The 19533-nt window shown below is 36.0% G+C and overlaps 1 protein-coding gene across 3 annotated transcripts in view; it reads left to right on the forward strand.

The window, feature by feature from the left end:
* a (arc) overlaps window positions 1-19533 on the forward strand; it is a 232804-nt gene that overhangs the window by 188677 nt on the left and 24594 nt on the right. For 2 of the 3 annotated variants that reach the window (XM_067771209.1, XM_067771206.1), the window contains 2 exons: window positions 5998-6903; window positions 8954-9133. In XM_067771209.1, coding sequence (XP_067627310.1) covers window positions 6072-6903; window positions 8954-9133 — 1012 coding nt within the window. In that variant the 5' untranslated portion in view covers window positions 5998-6071. Of the gene's footprint in view, window positions 1-5997; window positions 6904-8953; window positions 9134-18287; window positions 18693-19533 lie in introns of those variants that run through there. The other variant, XM_067771210.1, reaches the window with a different exon arrangement.

Here is a 19533-nt window from a genome sequence, read left to right on the forward strand (position 1 = left end):
CAAGAATAGTTCCCACAAACAAGAGCTCAGTAGTTTTAACCATGTACGCATAATAAGACCATCAGTCTCGTATACAAAGAGATGAAAAACTGGCATCCCGATAAACCAGTCGAACCGTTTCTCAGAGTCAAATATTTGAAATATACAGTAGGGGAAAACCGAATTAAATGTTACTACCAGTTCTGGGAACATTTCCTTTAACATCCAGAGAACAGCTTTTAAGTGGAAACAGTTTCTGCATTATAAATTTTACTTACTTGCGACAATGGAAAAACGCACCACATTTAAAGTTGCGTTCATAAGGATGCCTCGATGCTGATTGTTAGAGGAGTTTCAAAATAAAATTAAAACCCAGATAATGCTCAAGCTACGATGATAGCTTCGGGTTTCGCTCGCTCTACTCACTTACCTGACCATTATCACTCTCATAGCCAAACTGAGCATATATTCCAGTCTAGAAGCTTCAATATGAGCTCACCGTAGCGGTTTTTCTATAGATATTGCATTCCCCAAGGATTTCGATTTCGCAATAATAGAAATATACACTTTTCGATGTATCCAAGAAAATAATTTTATTCTCCAATCGGTAATATATAGCAAACTCTGGTCTTTCTTATACTCTAAAATTCCTACTAGGCAGCTACCAGGCATAGACCGCCATAACAAATACATACACCTATGCTCACGGGCAAATCACTTTGAAGTTGGCAACCTTTGAAAGAATGCGGACTTGCCAGTTTAGCGCAGCAATAAAAAAAATACGACACATAACCAATATGACCGAAAAAAGGAAATAAAAAATAGCGTAAACAGCAAAAACAGAAAGGGAATGGCAGCAGCCGCAAATAGGTGTGAAAAATCACCTCATACATGTATACAAGCATACATACATGCAAACAAATATACATACGTAAGCACGAGTATGTAACAGCAGCGCAGCATGAAATAAATTCATAATGATTTGTGTTGCTTCATGTTTTTATTTACATTCAAAATTGGAACTAAAAAAAATAAAAAATACACTGAAAGAAATGGTGCTAGTAAAATCAACAAATCGGTTCTTTTGTTCTTGACTTAACGGAGATTCGGTGAAATTGATCGAATTATGGTTAATTCGACCGAGTTCTTTGTAAAGCGAACAAATTAATTTAGTCATTTCAACAGAAAATAAATTGTCGCTCTTTATTTAACACAATTTTGTAAAATTGACAGATTCCTAATCAATCTAACTGATTTTTCTGTTAACACAACTGATCTTACAGGTCATTTCAACTGCGATCAACTGTCAATACATGAGCACATTTCAAACAGAATTTTACGCTCACTGCGCTCTCTACTTTGTACTTATGAGGATGGTGCCACTTGTTAAAAAAAAACACCAAAATAAGAAAACCATCAAATCGGAAAAACGCACAAAATGGGAAAACAACAAAAAACTAGTTGTTCAGTTATCAATACAAAACGAATAAACCCTTTTTTAAATTTACTGTGCAAAAAATTATGAGATACCGGGACACCTATTTATCGGGTACAATTTTGCAACTTCTCCTCCAAGCGAAATGCAAAATTGCGCCCTCTTGTTGCAAAAGTTTTGCTTGAACGAAGGGAATTTTTCCAAAGTTAGTAACATTTTGTTCAAGTTTTTATGAATTTTCACTCACGCGAACGAATGTAATAAGATAATAAAAAGACATCCTTTTTTAATGTTGATGTTTCCGACAAAATAAAAATTTGATTTGTTTTGGAATCGTTTCAACTTAAAGCGTTACCAAAATTAAACTAGCTGAATTACATGTAAAGTTACTCCAGTGGTGGATTACCTTCCTGCGATTTGATTCTTTACTTTTCTATAACTTACAAGTTCTCTTTTTAAAATGTTACGTCAAACATTTATACAAGCTTTGTTCGAAACAATCAAGTGTGGCAACTACATCCGAGAGAAGAAATTGAGACTGAGCTGAGCTGCAATTGAAAGAATTGAGAATCAGTTTTGTGACTACTATTTTCATTTCTATATTCATGTGTATGTATATGTAGCATTTATGTATTTACATATTTACGTATTTATATGGCGGCCGCCGTGGTGTGATGGTAGCGTGCTCCACCTACCACACCGAAGACCCTGGGTTCACACCCCGGGAAAAGCAACTTCAGAATTTTAGAAAGAAGCTTTTTCAATTAGAAGAAAAATTTTCTAAGCGGAGTCGCCCCTCGGCAGTGTTCGGCAAGCACACTGAGTGTATTGCTGCCATGAAATGCTCTCAGTGAAAGCTCATATGCCTTGCAGATGCCGTTCGGAGTCGGCATAAAACAAGTATGTAGCGTCCAGCCAGAAAGAAGTTCGGCCTAAAATCTCTTCGAAGGTTATAGCGCTTTACATTTATTTATTTATATGGCAACATAGGTACTTTCATACAAAGCTGTCGCAACAACTTTTTTTTGTTCATTTGACTACTAACTACTAAAAGGGTAAATTACGAATCAACGATTTGTGCGCAGTTGATTCTACATCTTGTTTCTATAGATAAAAATTTACAGAAATTTCGCTTGAATTGACCCGTATTTCGGTTGATTTTACCAGCCTTTTTTTTCAGTGTAATAAAAAAGCTTTATAGCGCTAAAATGAAGTCCGGATTAGTGCTAAAATTCTATGCAGTGCGAAATCTTGAAGTGGCGGCGGTGGTGGTTGTGGTGTTGCAAACGAATCATAAAAGAACTCATATAATTTGTGGCATATGTTGCACGCTTATTTGCCCTGCGGTCGCGCTCAGCGCCGAACCAACATTGCATTCCAAGCAACTGCCGGCAACGCGCAAGTCAAAGCCTTGTTGGCGTCATAGAAAAACTATTGCACGTGCTAGTTATTTTGTGGCGCTTGAGGCATGCAACAAGTAAAACAAAACAACAAAATACCACATTGTATATTCAAAGAATGAAAATTAAAGCAAGAAAAAAAGCACTGCAGCGCAAAATTCTTACCACAATTGTGTGGAATGATGGGTTGTTTGTGAGCTGCACGATCGAATGTGGTTTGTGTGGCGAACTGACCAATACCATCCCTCCAGAATTGCGGTGCAATGCAATCGTCGACCTATTAATGTTGAACACAAAAAAATTTAAAAATGTTGCTTTGAACAAAGCGCGTACAGTGAAGGTGAAGTAGTAGGCATGAAGGCAAGGTAACGTGGCAGCGGTAAAGGGTATGCAGTTTGAGGTCGTTCAATGACTTAGCGCTTATGTTGTTGGCTTAAATACCTTAACAACATTTTTTCTCATGAGAATTTAATTTTCAAGTGTAGTTTGTTTTGCATTTGTTCTATGCAAAAGGTGAGAGTATTTCTTGCGTGCTGGGAATATGAAATAAATTGATAGATTTGAATAAACTGTTCTCATGAATGATACGTGGAATTTTTGGACTGTTTAGTTTATAAATAACAATAGATATGCAGTTAAATATTAGGTTATATTGAACTGGTCCCACAATAAAGACCTTATATAGACCGAATGTGTCTATAGAGTTACCAGAATTCGTTTGATGACCAAACGGAAAACCCCAATATAAGTTAGGTTAGGTTTGGTTCAAGTGGCTGCCGTCCGCAAAGGAGCGGCGCACCTAGACCTTTATATGCACATTGTGAAACCATACGGATTTGTTCCTACTCTCCTAATCTCCAGTCAGATCTACGAGACAAATCTTACTCATGAAACGTTGCTTTCTTGTACCGAGCGCTGGACATTCGCAAAGTAGATGCCTATGAGTTTCAGGCTCTTCTTCGCTCAGTTTCTACAATAATCTTTAAATGGAGCACCAGTCCTTTCTGCATGCGGTCCAATACAGACGTGACCAGTGAGAAGACCCACAACTAAGGAAATATTCCTCTTACGGAGGGTGAGAAGCTCATCGACCATGCGATCTCTTCTCATTCCATTGCGGCCATGCGAGTTTTTCCGTGTAGGATTCATCATGCCTAGCTCCCGCTTTCATCAGTAGGGCCTCCTTTATCTTGAGCTTGCAGGTGGAGAGTGGCATGCCCAACCTCTGGATGGCTAAAGTGAAAGGGAGGGACCCTTTATTGCAAGCTGATCCGCCAGAGTAAACTGTTCAGCCATCACGTTAAGTGATCTGGGGCAGCCTAAAACCCCAATATAAGTATCATGACTTATTTTATGAAATTACTTGGTAAATACAATGATTTTTCTAGGACCTAACTTAATTGCTGCATCGAGATCTGGCAACTCTGCCTCCCCTACTAGCTGCAGCCTGCCGCGAGCGCAGGGAGTGAGATTATAGCTTTATTGACCGCTTGACTATCAATTAACGCGACTTAAGCAGCTTAAGCACGCTTCCTTCAAAATGTCTGCTCCTTTCTTCACGGCTACCTTTTCTGCCTGAAATAAACGACGCAGTAAGCAACACATCCGACCTCTTCCGTTAATTTGGAGCCATCAGTATACACGTACATGTTGTGTACTCTCATTTCCGCCAACTTTCCGAATCTATTGTTGGTCCAAGATCTCTTTCGATGCTCAGGCATGATACTATGTAGTACAGCTTAGGATTTCTAGAACTTATTCTAGAAGAGATTTCTCGCGAGTCTTGGCTTCTCGCGAGATTTCCAAATTTCGAAATACGCATAAATCTCGCGAGCTTCTTATATTCTGGAGCACAAGCGAAAATTCCCACAACACCACAATTAAAAACCAACCAAATTCATAAAATCATGCCAAAGCAGCAACTTAACTGAATGACGAGTGTATTAATACTGTCACTACAACGACGAAATTGTATAAAGAGTATTTCTCGATACGGGTCTCAAATTTCTCGCTTGTGTCCGATAAGAAATCGTAAGCTCTGCCGTGCAGTCTGTTCGCCCAAATTATATGACGATATAGTGTTATGGCCGTACGGCCTGCGTAGGGCTATGGCCTGCATAGGTCCTTGTAAGTAAAGTTTGAGTCTGTTGCAGTGTAGAGATCGAATGAGCGAAGTTTCTTCATACTAACGCAGGTTCTGTGTCAAATTTCGTTCCTTCTCCCAGTTTGCTATCCTTGCTACATCAATATCGATATTCATCGGAGGAGCAAGGACTTCTTAGTCATCGGACTTCTCGTTGCGATGTATGTTACGATGTCATGGCATCCGGATCGAAGGCTTTGTCGACACGCTAGATTCACAGCGCATTTTCTATGCTGACCATAGAGCCAAAAGAGCCGCCTCTCTATAGGAGATCATGTCTACCCTACTCCTGGTACTATTTGTATCCAGAAGTGCTAAACATGACCCTGTATAGCGAAAATCTCGGATAGAAACATCTTTACCAAGTCCGGAATTTGCCAGAAATGTACATGGACAAAATTATTTGCAAAGACCTTCTTTTCAAAACCAGTTTTAGGACTGAGTAGTTTCCTTGTAGGAAAGAGGATTATATCGTTATATCGAAAATTTAGTCGGCTTTTGTTGTGGTATAGGAGACACTAGGTAAGATTGAACTGGCCGGTCCATAAGGACCTCAAATAGACTCGATATGGAGACACTAAAATTGACCAGAAAAAAACCTCCCCGTATGTACGATCTCTCTAGAGGCCCAACTTCCGAAGCCTAATGACGTTTTCCTGTTAAAAAGATCGCTTGGTGATATATTGCATACAATTTTATAGCCGCAGAAGGACCTGATCTAATATCCCATGTTAACTCATCACAGGCAGACCACAAAACTTTCCCAAGGCCGTTGGTATAGTACCAGGAGGTGCTGGTACCGGAGCATACCGGATTCATGCCCAGCAAATGTCTGCCCACGTCCGTTACACTCTTATACTCGGTAAGTAGTTTTGCACATTGGAGCATAGACCCGGAGTAAGATCCTACTAAATAGTGGTTTTTAAACAGTTTTTTGTGCACCTTATCTCAATTTTCTGATTTACCCTTTCTGATTTATCTTATAATTTTTTTTATTTAAGCAAATTAAAATAATAAAAATGTGTTTCTTTCTTTTTCAGTGCACCAAGAAAATCACTTAAACTTCTTGTTGATTGCTCCACTCGCCTGGATATCTTAATGCTATTCGTAAATTATGCGCCTTTTCAAGACCCGCAAGTCCATCGACACATTTGCAAGCACCAATCACACAACAATCACTCCAACATACCAACAGCATAATAACATCAGCAGCACAACACAATCGACAACATCCACATCAACAGCAACAACAACATGTACAGTAAAATTCAGCAAGCCTATTGCCGGCAGTTCATCCATTTCATCGTCCTTACCAGATTTGCATGATTCACCCGTCATGATTCTTAGTTGCACCAATTTGAGTGCAAGCCATACACCACAATCACGCACCCCCATCAACATCGGTACGTCGAGTGTCATTAGTAGTGGTGCTTCAACACAAACTCATTCACCAGCTGCTAGTGGCGCATACACACATACATACAATAGTTTAAACAGTAGTGGTCGTCAAACGCCTTCGGCACTTTCGGTAGCTTCATTAAATGATGCGGCCTTGCAGAGACTAGTTCATCATCAACAACAACAACAGCAACCACAACATTACAGCGCTACGCAATTATATCAAAATGGTTGCACTGGTGGCAGCAGCAGCACTAAATGTAAAAGCAACACGCTGTTTGTGAACTATGGTGGTAGTAGCAACAACATTGCCGCAGCACAACATTATTACCAAAAACTTGAACAGCAGTCTTTGGGTCAGCAACGCAACAACTCATCCTCGAGTAGTTGTATTTATGACAAGAGCAGAAATGCGAGCTGTCACAATGTTTCGTTGACGCCAAATGCTGATAAAGGTGGGGGAGGCGTTGGTGGTATTAGCATTAGTGCTGGTGGAACGCCTATGAAAAGTTGTAGCGGATCAACTATGTCGCTGATGACGTCAAATGGTAAGTGAATTCTAAATGAATATAATATGGCAAGCGTGATATTTTAACGGTGTTTATGCCAGATGATAGCTTTATAAGTCAGCCCCATGGCTGTACTTGCAGCAGTTGAGGTGGCTGCTTTCCTCGCAGTATAATAGTGCAAAGAATTTTTGGAAATTCAGCTTATTTGAAACCTTCTGCTAACGTTCGATCGTTGAACTGTCGAATAAATAACTCCAATATTTTGTATTGCAAAATGGTCTTTATCAGCCTACTTTGAGATTAGTACAATTATACTTCACAATTATACTTCACTTCGCAACTAATAGCGTGTTAAAATCAAACTGATTAGTTATTCCTCAGCTTGCGCTGCTTTTATACTCTCTGTTGCCTCGTCCGCATATTTCTCCAAAGGTTTAGACGTTTCACCTTCTAGAATTGTTGTATCTTCTTCTTGGTGACTTTAGTTATATGCGTGTGTATGTATGAGTTAGAACTTCGGCTGATGACTACATGTGTGTGTATGTGTGTGTGAGATATCTCTTCACTTCGAGCTGCAGGTTATGTGTCTGCATGTACTTTCCGTCGCCTTCCATGTATGTATGTAAATGATGATTAAATTGATGTGTTCATGTACATAAGAGTGGCAGCTTGCTTTATTGTTATTGTGCCTTTATTTACTAGCAACACCGTGATGCTAAAATTCTCCACAATAGTAAACTTACTAACCCTGGTAAAGCGAACATTGGCTCAATGTATTGCTTTTCATTCCTGCCTTCAGACCAATTACTCTGTTGTCGTTTCTTGAACAACGTGATTTATCTGAGCATACGGAAGAGGGTTTTCTATAATTGCCATATGCGTCAATGTAAACGGATAAGCTAATGTAGAGGATCTCTCACGCAAATGTATGCTATTCTGATTGATAGTAAAAATAATATCTTGGTACCATATATCCCCGAAAAGATTAAGGGGTGTCTTCTGCTTCAAAGCTAATCTATTTTTTCCCCGCAAATGTGGCCACTTCGGAGGGATTGATTGCTATTCTGTCCAGTTATACAGACCAGCGCACAAGTGGTGTTGTTGTCTAGTGTAAGGTTACTGAAAAGAAAGTAAGAACCATTTGATTAGGTCCATCAACCTGTTGATATCATTTACGGAGCCTTTGAGATTTCCTTAAGTTCCGATAGTATTTAGCTGCCCAGAGTTTCAAACCTTTCGCACAGGTAGTGTGGTACTCTTTTCTTGGAATACTCCTCGCCTAAACTGCTGCATATGCTATTGAATGGGAGGCGCTGGTGACGGAACTGGTTCGAGTTAGTGAACGTATTTACAGATGGGTCAAAGTTGGACTTGAATGTTTGATTCTGGTCTAGGTTATACGCCACTTCAGCCCAACCGATCACTGCAGCGGTGCTTCTTGCCACTGAATATGTAGTGAATATAATGCAATACGCTATCGTCAAGGTGAGTGAGTTTAGACGTCAATCGGGCTAAATAGCACCAATTCAAACTCTAAGCTCAGTAGTGGGCTTATCAAGACGGTTAGCTTGCTCTCATTTGACTCGTAATATTTCAGCATAAAAATTTGCTCTTTCTCGCGACATTATGACATCTCCGAAGTGTTTTTTTCGTTCAAGTAAAAAATAGTTCGGGGGTCGCCGTGGTGTGGTGGTATCGTGATACGCCTTCCACACCGAAGATCCCAGGTTCACGCCCCGGGCAAAGCAACAGCAAAATTTTCGAAAGTTTTTCTAAGCCGAGTGTATTTCCGCCGTGAAAAGCTTTTCAGCGAAAACTCATCTGCCTTGCAGATGCCGTTCGAAGTCGGCATAAAACATATAGGTCCCATTCCGCAAATTTGTAGGAAAAATTAAAAGGGGCAATACGTAAATTGGAAGAGAAGCTCGGTCTAAAATTTCTTCGAAGGTAATTGCAACCTTACATTTATTTATGTAAAAAATTAGACCGACTTTCAAAATCGTATACTACTCAATCACAAATTCAGCTATACAGTTTGAAAACTTATTTGAAATTTAATATGAAACTCATCCCTTTATTTCTTCTATAGGTCATTTGCCCAATTATCAGTTGGTCACCGCTGTACCTGTTGTTATTTTGGATGACGAAAAGAAATACACATCAAATACTGTGACGTCAACATCAAGTATCGCAACAACCACAACATCAGTCACTGCAACGACAACAACAACAACACCAAGCTCAATCGCTAACAGTACAACAAGAAATGGTAAGAAATTTTCAAAAATATAAAAAAGTACATAAACTTAAAAAGATCATATCAAACGGAATTGAGTCCACTTATCAGCCTAGCTCAGAATCCCGTTGACATCCCTTTCTTAAAATTGTTTCATAAACGTCATATATCAGCTTAGAATATGTTTATGCTGAGCTAAGATATTTCGAAACCCTGATATAGACCGTTCGTCAACCGAGAAAGGGCAATTTTCAATACAGCTCTCGGAAAAGAAGTTTTTGAATAAATTTTTGAAACAAGTTCCGGTATGGGCTTCCTTAAAAATTGTATAAGATAGCGTATTTTGAAATGACAACTGAGAAGGGGTGAAATTTTGAACTTAATTTGTACTCAATGTATGCTTAAAATAAAATGATATGAAAATTTGGCTAAAGTAAACATAAGTGCTTCTATTGATCATCAATTGGCTACGGTTTGGTGATATTTTGCTAGTTGATTTCTCTGAAGACATGTTGTTGCTTTTTGTTCATAATATGTAACGGATATTTGCAATTATATTTTATGCGTACAAAAATGACTAGAAGCATAATTTTTGTTCATTTTTAGAAAGCTTAAAATTTTGAACATTTTTTCTGCATAATTTTGCAAAAAACAAATTTAGTTCATGGCTTCATCTTCTTGATGTTTAGTTTCTCTACAATTTAAAGAACATTTATGTATCTATGCATGTAATTCATAAACTCAGATCACGTACGAAAGTGAAGATTATTATTTTGCTTGCTTGCAATTTCCACTTATTCAATGCAAACATTTTAAATGGAAACAAGTCGACACAACACAATTTAACGCAATGGGTTAGTGATGTAAAATTTGGATGACCGATTTTGTGTAGCTAAAGTGCTGAGAATTTCATTCGTTTTCTTTATATAAATCTTACTCCGATAGTTTAAAAAAATCTGACTTGAAATAACTTAACATTGAATAGGTTAGGTTGAATTGGCCGGTCGTGAGGACCTCATATAGACTGAATGAGTCAATAATACGGACAGAAGTTTGTTTAACGACCAAACTGAATAACCCCATAAAAAAACCAGGACCTATGGTATAAAAAATTTCCGTCCAATTACCGAACTTAGCTGAAGAATTGTTCTTAGTCCAACTAGACTAGAAACTTCGCAGTAAAGGAGATATCGGAATAGATAGGCTGCATAGGCGATTAAAGAAGTCATCGTTTTGCTATAAGTGTGCTATCGATGAAGCACAGACATCGATTTGTTATCATAGATTTGTTATCGAAATGTTGTAAATATGCTAGAAATAAAAAAATTTTACAGTTGCGTGATCAGTTTTAGTCGACGAGCTATCGACTAATTATCGAAAAGTTATCGATTTACACTTGCAAAATTATCGATGATTTATCGAAAACTTATCAATTTCTCATTGTGTGTTATCAATTTGTTTCCAGCGTAATACTGATTGGTTAACATAAAGCTGTCGAATTGCTATTGAAAAATTATCGATTTTTTAAAAACACTTTTTCGGTTTATTAATATAATTGTTTATTATTTCTCGAAAAGCTATCGATATCTTTTGAAAAAAATTATCGTTTTGTTAGAAAATTTGTCGATATATTGTCAAAAAGTTATCGAATTCCATCATATTGTATTTTAATCGGGTCCTGAATTACGTTATAAATTCACAGACTCTAATTCCAAGGGAAGTTACTCCAAAATCAATTGCAAAATTTCCCAGTTTCTTTTTTTTTCTGATCAAGACGAAAGCGGCTTTGTATAGAGGAAGTATAAAAGAACTTAATGCAACATACCATTAAAAAGCATGAAATAAATAACATAAAATGGTACGGCATAATATGCTAAACATATTTAGCATAAGATAGCATTAATTTAAGCATAATATAAGAAAAATAGCAAAGCATGACATGACGTGACTTACATACATAGCTTAACATATCAAAATAAACAAGTAAAGGTGTCTAAGTTCAGGTGTAACCGAACATTATATACTCAGCGTGAGCTTCAATTGCACATTTCATTTGAGATAAATTAATTTTCTACATAACACGTGGCACCGCCCGTTTAAAAAAAATGTCTCCCCATTTCCTCTTACAATAAAACTTGATAGTTGAGATATCATTGATTCAAAACTACTTTTTGCTAAGTTATAGCTTATTATTATAGTCTAATAACCTTTTGAACTTGTTTTATATCTAAGTTGCCGTGGTCTTTAACCGATCCCGTCCATTTTTACTAGAAATATTTTCTACTATAGGGAAAATTCGTGTACGCAATTTTGTTAGGATACAATTTAATGTTATAATTCAATTTAAAAAGTAAAATCCTATTGATACAAAGGTAAGATATTTTCGTCTACAACCCTTTTATAAATATTTTATATAAAAGTGGGCGTGGTCTTTAACCGATCTCGTCCATTCCTTCTAGAAATATTACCTGCTATAGGAAAAATCTGTGTACCCAATTTTATTACGACCCGTTAATTTTTCTTCGAGTTATGGCTCCCGAAACACATAAAATTGTTTAGTCATAAAATGGGCATACCCATTTTTTTAAGTTTTAAGTTTTTCCTATTTATTGTTATAAATCCACTTGGGAAATGAAATATCATTGATATAAAGCCCTTTTTTGCAAAGATATAGCTTATTTTATTTGTCCACGATCCTTTTCAAAATCTTTTATATAAAAGTTAGCGTGGTCCTTAACCGATTTCGTGAATTTTTCTTCAAAACATTCCTTATAGTAAAGACAATCGCTCTGCCGAAGTTTGTTACGATAGGTTTAACGATTTTTGATTTATGATATTTGTAAAATTGATTTTATCACAAGTGGGCGGTGCCACGCCAATTTTAAACAAGTTTTTCAAATTTTTATAAAGAGTCTCAATATCAATCCACACGTAAAATTTCAACATTCTAGGTGTGTTATTTACAATACCAATCTATTCTGGGTCCGGATAAGCTCGTGCACCAAATTTGGTGAAGATATCTGAATATTTCCTCAAGTTATCGTGTTAACGGGCAGACGGACGGACGGACGGACATGGCTCAATCAAATTTTTTTTCCACACTGATGAGTTTGACATATGGAAGTCTATATCTATCTCGCTTCCTTTATACCTGTACAACCAACCGCTATCCAATCAAAGTTAATATAATATGTGTGCAAAGCACGCCGAGTATAAAAAAAACTGACAAATTATGTAAACATAAAATATAAGAAATAACATAACATTACATGCATATCTGTCCTATTACAACAATAATTAGTCGACCGCTTTGTGTTTGTGTCGACTTTAAATAAATAAATAAATAAATAAAATTATATAACATAACATAAAATCACATAGCATAATATCGCGTAACCTAAGATAAGATAACTTATTATAACATAACGCAACAAAACACTTTATGTTTAAACATTCTGTTGTTGTTGTAGCAATAAGGATACTCTCCTATGGCCTTAGGGATTGTTATCGATGTTGATTGCCCTTTTCCGGATGCAGATCCGGTACGTTCCGGTAACAAGCACCATTAAAGTACTAGCCCACCCATCTCGGGAACGATTTGGTATGACCGTCGCCTTTTACGACAGACATACCTGCCGCGGGTATATTCTAAGCCCCCTAGGCCGCTGGGGGGATATATTTAAACATAACATAACATAATATAACATTACATAACAAAACATGACTTAACTAACAGAACAAAACTTAGAAAAACGTAGAACATAAGATAACAAAACATAAGATATGATATTATCATAACATTTCATACCATAACATATCAAAACACATCATATAAAATAATAACATATTGTAACGAATTTTGGGAAATTTCGCTTATTCCAAACCTTCTGCTAATGTTCGAGTCGCTAAACTGTTTAATAAATAACTACAATATTCAATAATGCAAAATTGTTTTTATTAGACTACTTTGAGAGTACTTCACAATACCACTTAACTTCACAACCAATAGCGTGCTTAAATCAAAACTGATTTTTCATGCCTCAGCTTGCGCTGCTTTTATACACTCGGTTTCCTCGTTCACCCATTTCTCCTAAGGTCTAGTAATTTCGTGAACTTCATGCTTGGTTACCAGCCATATACATGTATATTTGTAGTTTGTAGCCATATGCGTGTGTATATGTGAGTACTACTTCGGTTGATGGTGAGTATCTCTCTGTTGACTTGTATGTACATGTGTAAATGATGATTGATTTGTTTACGTACATACGAGTGGCTGCTTAGTATTGACTTAGGGATGCTAGTATCACTTAGTGATGTTAATATTCGTCACAATATCGTAACATAACATACCAAAACATAACATAACTCAGCACAACATAACAGAACTTAAGATAACGGAATATTAGTTAAGTTAGAGTATGCAACTTATAAAATATTTGATATTTTTATTTAGAGAGCGTTAACTGTTTTATGACGATTTCGGTAATTTCATTTTCTTCAAGTTTCACATCACTAGCACGCACACATCCGTTAATTGACTAAATTTGTTGAACTGTTAACATACATTCGAAGAAAAATAATCTTTTTTCTGTTATTATTTAAAAGAATAAATTGAATTTCTACAGATGTTTAAATTGCTCTTGTTCACCTTTTATCTTCTTATATCCCATACACATGATATTATTATTTGTATGCTTTTATTAACTACAAATTGCTTTAATTTTCTTGCCAATCAACTGAGGTAATCTACATACAAGGAAATCATTCCTATATAATACTTTTATATGCACTTATGTATGTACAAGGCATTGTTAAAATGAGTACTGATACTTTTTCAAGTTCACATCTACTTGATTGAGAATTTTTTGCCATATGTTCATCATTTTATCTTAAGGAATCGTAAAATACCGCAGATATTTTACGCAGATGTTTACTAAGCGAGGCTTTCTGAAGCTTTTTGGAAAGTTGTCGAGATTTTGCTCTGTAGAGAAATTGCCTTGTCGGGACTTTGTGATAGAGGTAGTTATACGTCTGAAAAAAAAACAAATTTTTTTTATTGTCCAGAATGATATAAATTGAAGAAACACTTATAATATGAAAGTTAGAAAAAAAATATTTTATATATAAAAAAATTTATAAAAACTCATTTCGTAATAAAGTAATTATTCCAACTATGGAAAAAATTCGCTGAGAGCCTGCGATTGTGGCTGGTATATTCATTTCAGAATTGGCAGAAGTAAACTTTCGAAATAATTTCAAAATTGTTTGAGGTAATATCGAAATAAAAATCAAATATAATGCAGAGGAAGAAAAATCATTATAATACCGAAAAATCCGCAAAAAACTCTATAATATCTCCGAAATTATTAAAAAATACTGTAAACTAGCTATAAGTGAAGAACTTATTTCTCACACATATACAAGCATATAACAAGAAGGCAAACGTGAATATGAGTACAGAAATGAGAAATAAATTAGAAACTGTTCGAGAAAGCTGTTAGTGAAAAGTTTAGACCCTAGGAGAAATAGGCGAACGAGACAACAGCTGGTATAAAAGCAGCGCATGCTGAGGAATAATCAATCAGTTTGATTTTAACACGCTATCAGTGAAGTACGCGAGTAATTTAATTATAAAGTATTACTACCAAAGTAGTTTAAATAAGGGTTATTTTGTTATACTGAATATTTGAGTTATTTATACGATAGTTCAGAGATTCGGACGACAACATTAGCTGCAAAATAAGCAAGAATTTTCCTGAAATCCGTAACAATATATATTCGTGAATATCATCTGCATATTTGCGATTTGTAAGGAAGATTTAAATTTAATCCAGTGTGCTATATACAGAGTGATCGAAAATTGCATTTAGATGCTTTGATCATGTATTCCTGGATCCAAGACAGATAAAATTGTTTATGATACACTTTGGGAGTTTCATACAACTTTCTTGAGAAATCGGTGTTGAAATTGCTCATGAGAGCTGATTGACAGTCATCACATCTGGGTCGATTTCGAGCGCATTTTTCATCGTAGATAGATCACATATAGCACGTTGGAAAATTTCTCTCTTTTTTTTCTATGATATTTTAGATAACCTGAAATAATTTCCCAAAAACTGTAAAAATATCTATTTTTGACCATTTTTTGACATTCTTACTAAAATATTGACTTTCCATGAATTTTTGTATGTTTACTTATGTTTTATTTACGGGTATCGGTAAGTTCAAAAATTTTACTGGGTGATGCCATTTCATTTCCATTCAATACCCAGTAATCGATCAAATTAACAGAGAAAACATATGTGGTAGTTACATGCATGGCGTAAGTAAGTAATATTTTCGATCGAATACTCGCTGGGTTGCATTTATTCGAATAATCTAAGCAAATCAACTATTCGAATAGTGAAATTCTATTAACAAAAGTACAAAAATCCAAAATAAAATAGTCGAATTATTCGAATATTTTAAGGAACCCTACTCAGAAGATTTTTCCCTGAAAACATTCACAGCATAAGTTGAATTCTTATAAAAAATATGTAATACGAAAATATAAAAAAAGTTTGTAAAAAAAATGCTTATAAAGGTATATTAAAACTTAAGAAAGTCTGTAAATAAATCAAATTTATCCGAATTAAATAAAAAATATACCTGTCGTCAGCGAGAACCTACTACTAACTCCTCAGTTTTTACATTGTTTCACTTATTCTTATACATACATACAACCTATAAACACAACGAAAAACAAAATTTTGCATACATTGCACGCATGCAACATTTATTGGACCACGAACCAGTTCACGAACACAAATATGTTGTGGTTTAATGAATGTTTTGTTCATTTATTGATTGCATTTATAGTATTTTTTTTTTTCTTTTTATACTCAGTTGAGCAGAGCTCACAGAGTATATTAACTTTGATTGGATAACGGTTGGTTGTACAGGTATAAAGTAATCGAGATAGATATAGACTTCCATATATCAAAATCATCAGTATCGAAAAAAAATTCGATTGAGCCATGTCCGTCCGTCCGTCCGTCCGTCCGTCTGCCCGTTAACACGATAACTTGAGTAAATTTTGAGGTATCTTGATGAAATTTGGTATGTAGGTTCCTGGGCACTCATCTCAGATCGCTATTTAAAATGAAAGATATCGGACAATAAGCACGCCCACTTTTTCGATATCGAAAATTTCGAAAAATCGAAAAAGTGCGATAATTCCTTATCAAATACGGATAAAGCGATGAAATTTGGTAGGTGAGTTGAACTTATGACGCAGAATGGAAAACTAGTAAAATTTTGGACAATGGGCGTGGCACCGCCCATTTTTAAAAGAAGGTAATTTAGAAGTTTTGCAAGCTGTAATTTGGCATTCGTTGAAGATATCATGATGAAATTTGGCAGGAACGTTACACTTATTACTATATGCCCGTTTAATAAAAATTAGCAAAATCGGAGAACGACCACGCCCACTTTTTAAATTTTTTTTTTTTAATTCAAATTTTAAAAGAAAAATTAATATCTTTACAGTATATAAGTAAATTATGTCAACATTCAACTCCAGTAATGATATGGTGCAACAAAATACAAAAATAAAGGAAAATTTCAAAATGGGCGTGGCTCCGCCCTTTTTCATTTAATTTGTCTACGATACTTTTAATGCCATAAGTCGAACAAAAATTTACCAATCCTTGTGAAATTTGGTAGAGGCTTAGACTCTAGGACGATAACTGTTTTCTGTGAAAAAGGGTGAAATCGGTTGAAGCCACGCCCAGTTTTTATGCACAGTCGACCGTCTGTCCTTCCGCTCTGCCGTTAACACGATAACTTGAGCAAAAATCGATATATCTTCACTAAACTCAGTTGACGTACTTATCTGAACTCACTTTGTATTGGTGTAAAAAATGGCCGAAATCCGACTATGACCACGCCCACTTTTTCAATATCGAAAATTACGAAAAATGAAAAAAATGCCATAATTATATACCAAATACGAAAAAAGGGATGAAACATGGTAATTGTATTGGTCTATTGACGCAAAATATAACTTTAGAAAAAAACTTGGTAAAATGGGTGTGACAACTACCATATTAAGTAGAAGAAAATGAAAAAGTTTTGCAGGGCGAAATCAAAAATAAATAAATTAGCGGTACCCGACAGATGATGTTCTGGATCACCCTGGTCCACATTTTGGTCGATATCTCGAAAACGCCTTCACATATAAAACTAAGGGCCACTCCCTTTTAAAACCCTCATTAATACCTTTAATTTGATACCCATATCGTACAAACAAATTCTAGAGTCCCCTCTGGTCCACCTTTATGACGAGATTTCGAAAACGCGTCCACCTATAGAACTAAGGCGCACGCCCTTTTAAAATACTCATTAACACCTTTCATTTGATACCCATATTGTACAAACGCATTCTAGAGTCACCCCTGGTCCACTTTTATAACGATATTCCGAAAAAGCGTCCACCTATAGAACTAAGGCCCACTCCGTTTTAAAATACTCATTAACACCTTTCATTTGATACCCATATTGTACAAACACATTCTAGAGTCACCCCTGATCCATCTTTATGGCGATATCTCGAAACGGTGTCCATCTATAGAACTTAGGCCCACGCTCTTTTAAAATACTCATTAATACCTTTCATTTGATACCCATATCGTACAAAATAAATTCTAGAGTCACACCTGGTCCACCTTTATGGCGATATCTCGAAAAGGCGTCCACCTATAGAACTTAGGCCCACTCCCTTTTAAAATTATCATTAACACATTTCATTTGATACCCATATCGTACAAACAAATTCTAGAGTCAGGCCTGGTCCACCTTTATGGCGATATCCCTAAATGGCGTCCATCTATAGATCTATGGCCCACTTCTTCTTAAAATACTCTTTAATACCTTCCATTTGATACACTTGTCATACAAACACATTCCAGGGTTACCCTAGGTTCTTTTTACAACATGGTGATTTTCCCTTACTTTGTCTCCACAGCTCTCAACTGAGTATGTAATGTTCGGTTACACCCGAACTTAGCCTTCCTTACTTGTTTATTGTGTATTTTGCAAAGTTTCAATATCAAAATCCAAAATGCAAATACTAGCTTTAGTACAAGCGGCTGTTTTGCACTTTGGTTGCGCTCAATTTCGTTAGTTGTACGCGTTCGCTTAATTCGCACAGACCTGTTTGACAAAGCAAAATTTAAAAAAAAAACCACAAAGTCAAGAATGTTATTGTTAGCTTTTCAAAATATTTCAAAGAATTATGCAGTTGCGCCTATAACCTAAAATTTCCTAACTTAATCCGCGATATAGATAATGTGCTTAAAGATAAAATTCCTTGTGTCCTGCTTACGTCCAAGTTCTAAGGTGGAACAACAACCTTGGCACGAGCAAGGGCAACAAAATTGTAAAAAGCTCAAATGCTTTGAGACAAGAAATGGCATAGATGAGATTCATATTATCGACGCTGAAATGAAAGTGCACGTAATTGCTGTTGAAAATGAAGATAAGAACTACAATTTTGCTAATAAAATTCCAAAAAGATATTTCAAGAAAGAAAACAAAAACATATTTAGAACAGGTAAAGTACAAAATTGTTTTCTCTTTGAATGGTATGGGTTCAGTTTGAGGTTTTCCAACGGTATTATCTTTAGGATTAAGAAAAAGCTTTTTTGGTGTATATTTGCTTGTTCGCTTTATCGAGGCTACACTGTAACTCTAATAAATAAAGAAGATGTACGTATATATCTAATTCAAATAGACTTAAACTCAATCTTTGTTATGTACTTTAAAAGTATCACATCCCAAAGAGATGCGAACGGAACGAATTCTTTATTCTAAGCCAAAGCTTTACGGATGGCCCCAAGCATAATGGAATTGTGGGTAGTGATATCTTTTAGCAAGATGTGTCGCTTTACGTTAGTACTAGGCTGCCGATTCATCGCAGCTTCTTTAACGTAGAAGTAAGGGCTGTATGGAATGTAGCAATTCACTCTTAGAGCCAAGCAGCAACGCCCCTCAGCAGCTTGTATTCCTGGTTGTCGAGCGGCCTCAATATCAACACAAGCAAGACAGAACTGAAAATTTCTCCAACTGAACCAATATATCTCAATTTCGACTATATTCACTAAATGCACAGAAAATGCGCTCGCAACGAGGATTAAGTGCTTTGGCATCGAAGTAGATGCCAATTTAGCTTGTCATAGCTGAGTGGATATTGAAAGCAGAGTAGAGAAACCGTGCACCGAACACTACTCGTGCTAGAGAATAGTTTGCATAAACTGTTGCCTAAGGCCAAAACATATGATGTGGCTTACACAGCTATTAAAAGGGCCATTCTTGCTTACGTATTGATAGCGTGGTGGCCTGCTCTGGATAAATAGTACAACATTTAAAAACTACACGAAATACAATGGGTAAAA

The sequence above is a fragment of the Eurosta solidaginis genome, chromosome 3 (assembly GCF_040869045.1).
Source record: "Eurosta solidaginis isolate ZX-2024a chromosome 3, ASM4086904v1, whole genome shotgun sequence".
In the NCBI taxonomy this organism is placed as follows: Eukaryota; Metazoa; Arthropoda; class Insecta; order Diptera; family Tephritidae; genus Eurosta; species Eurosta solidaginis.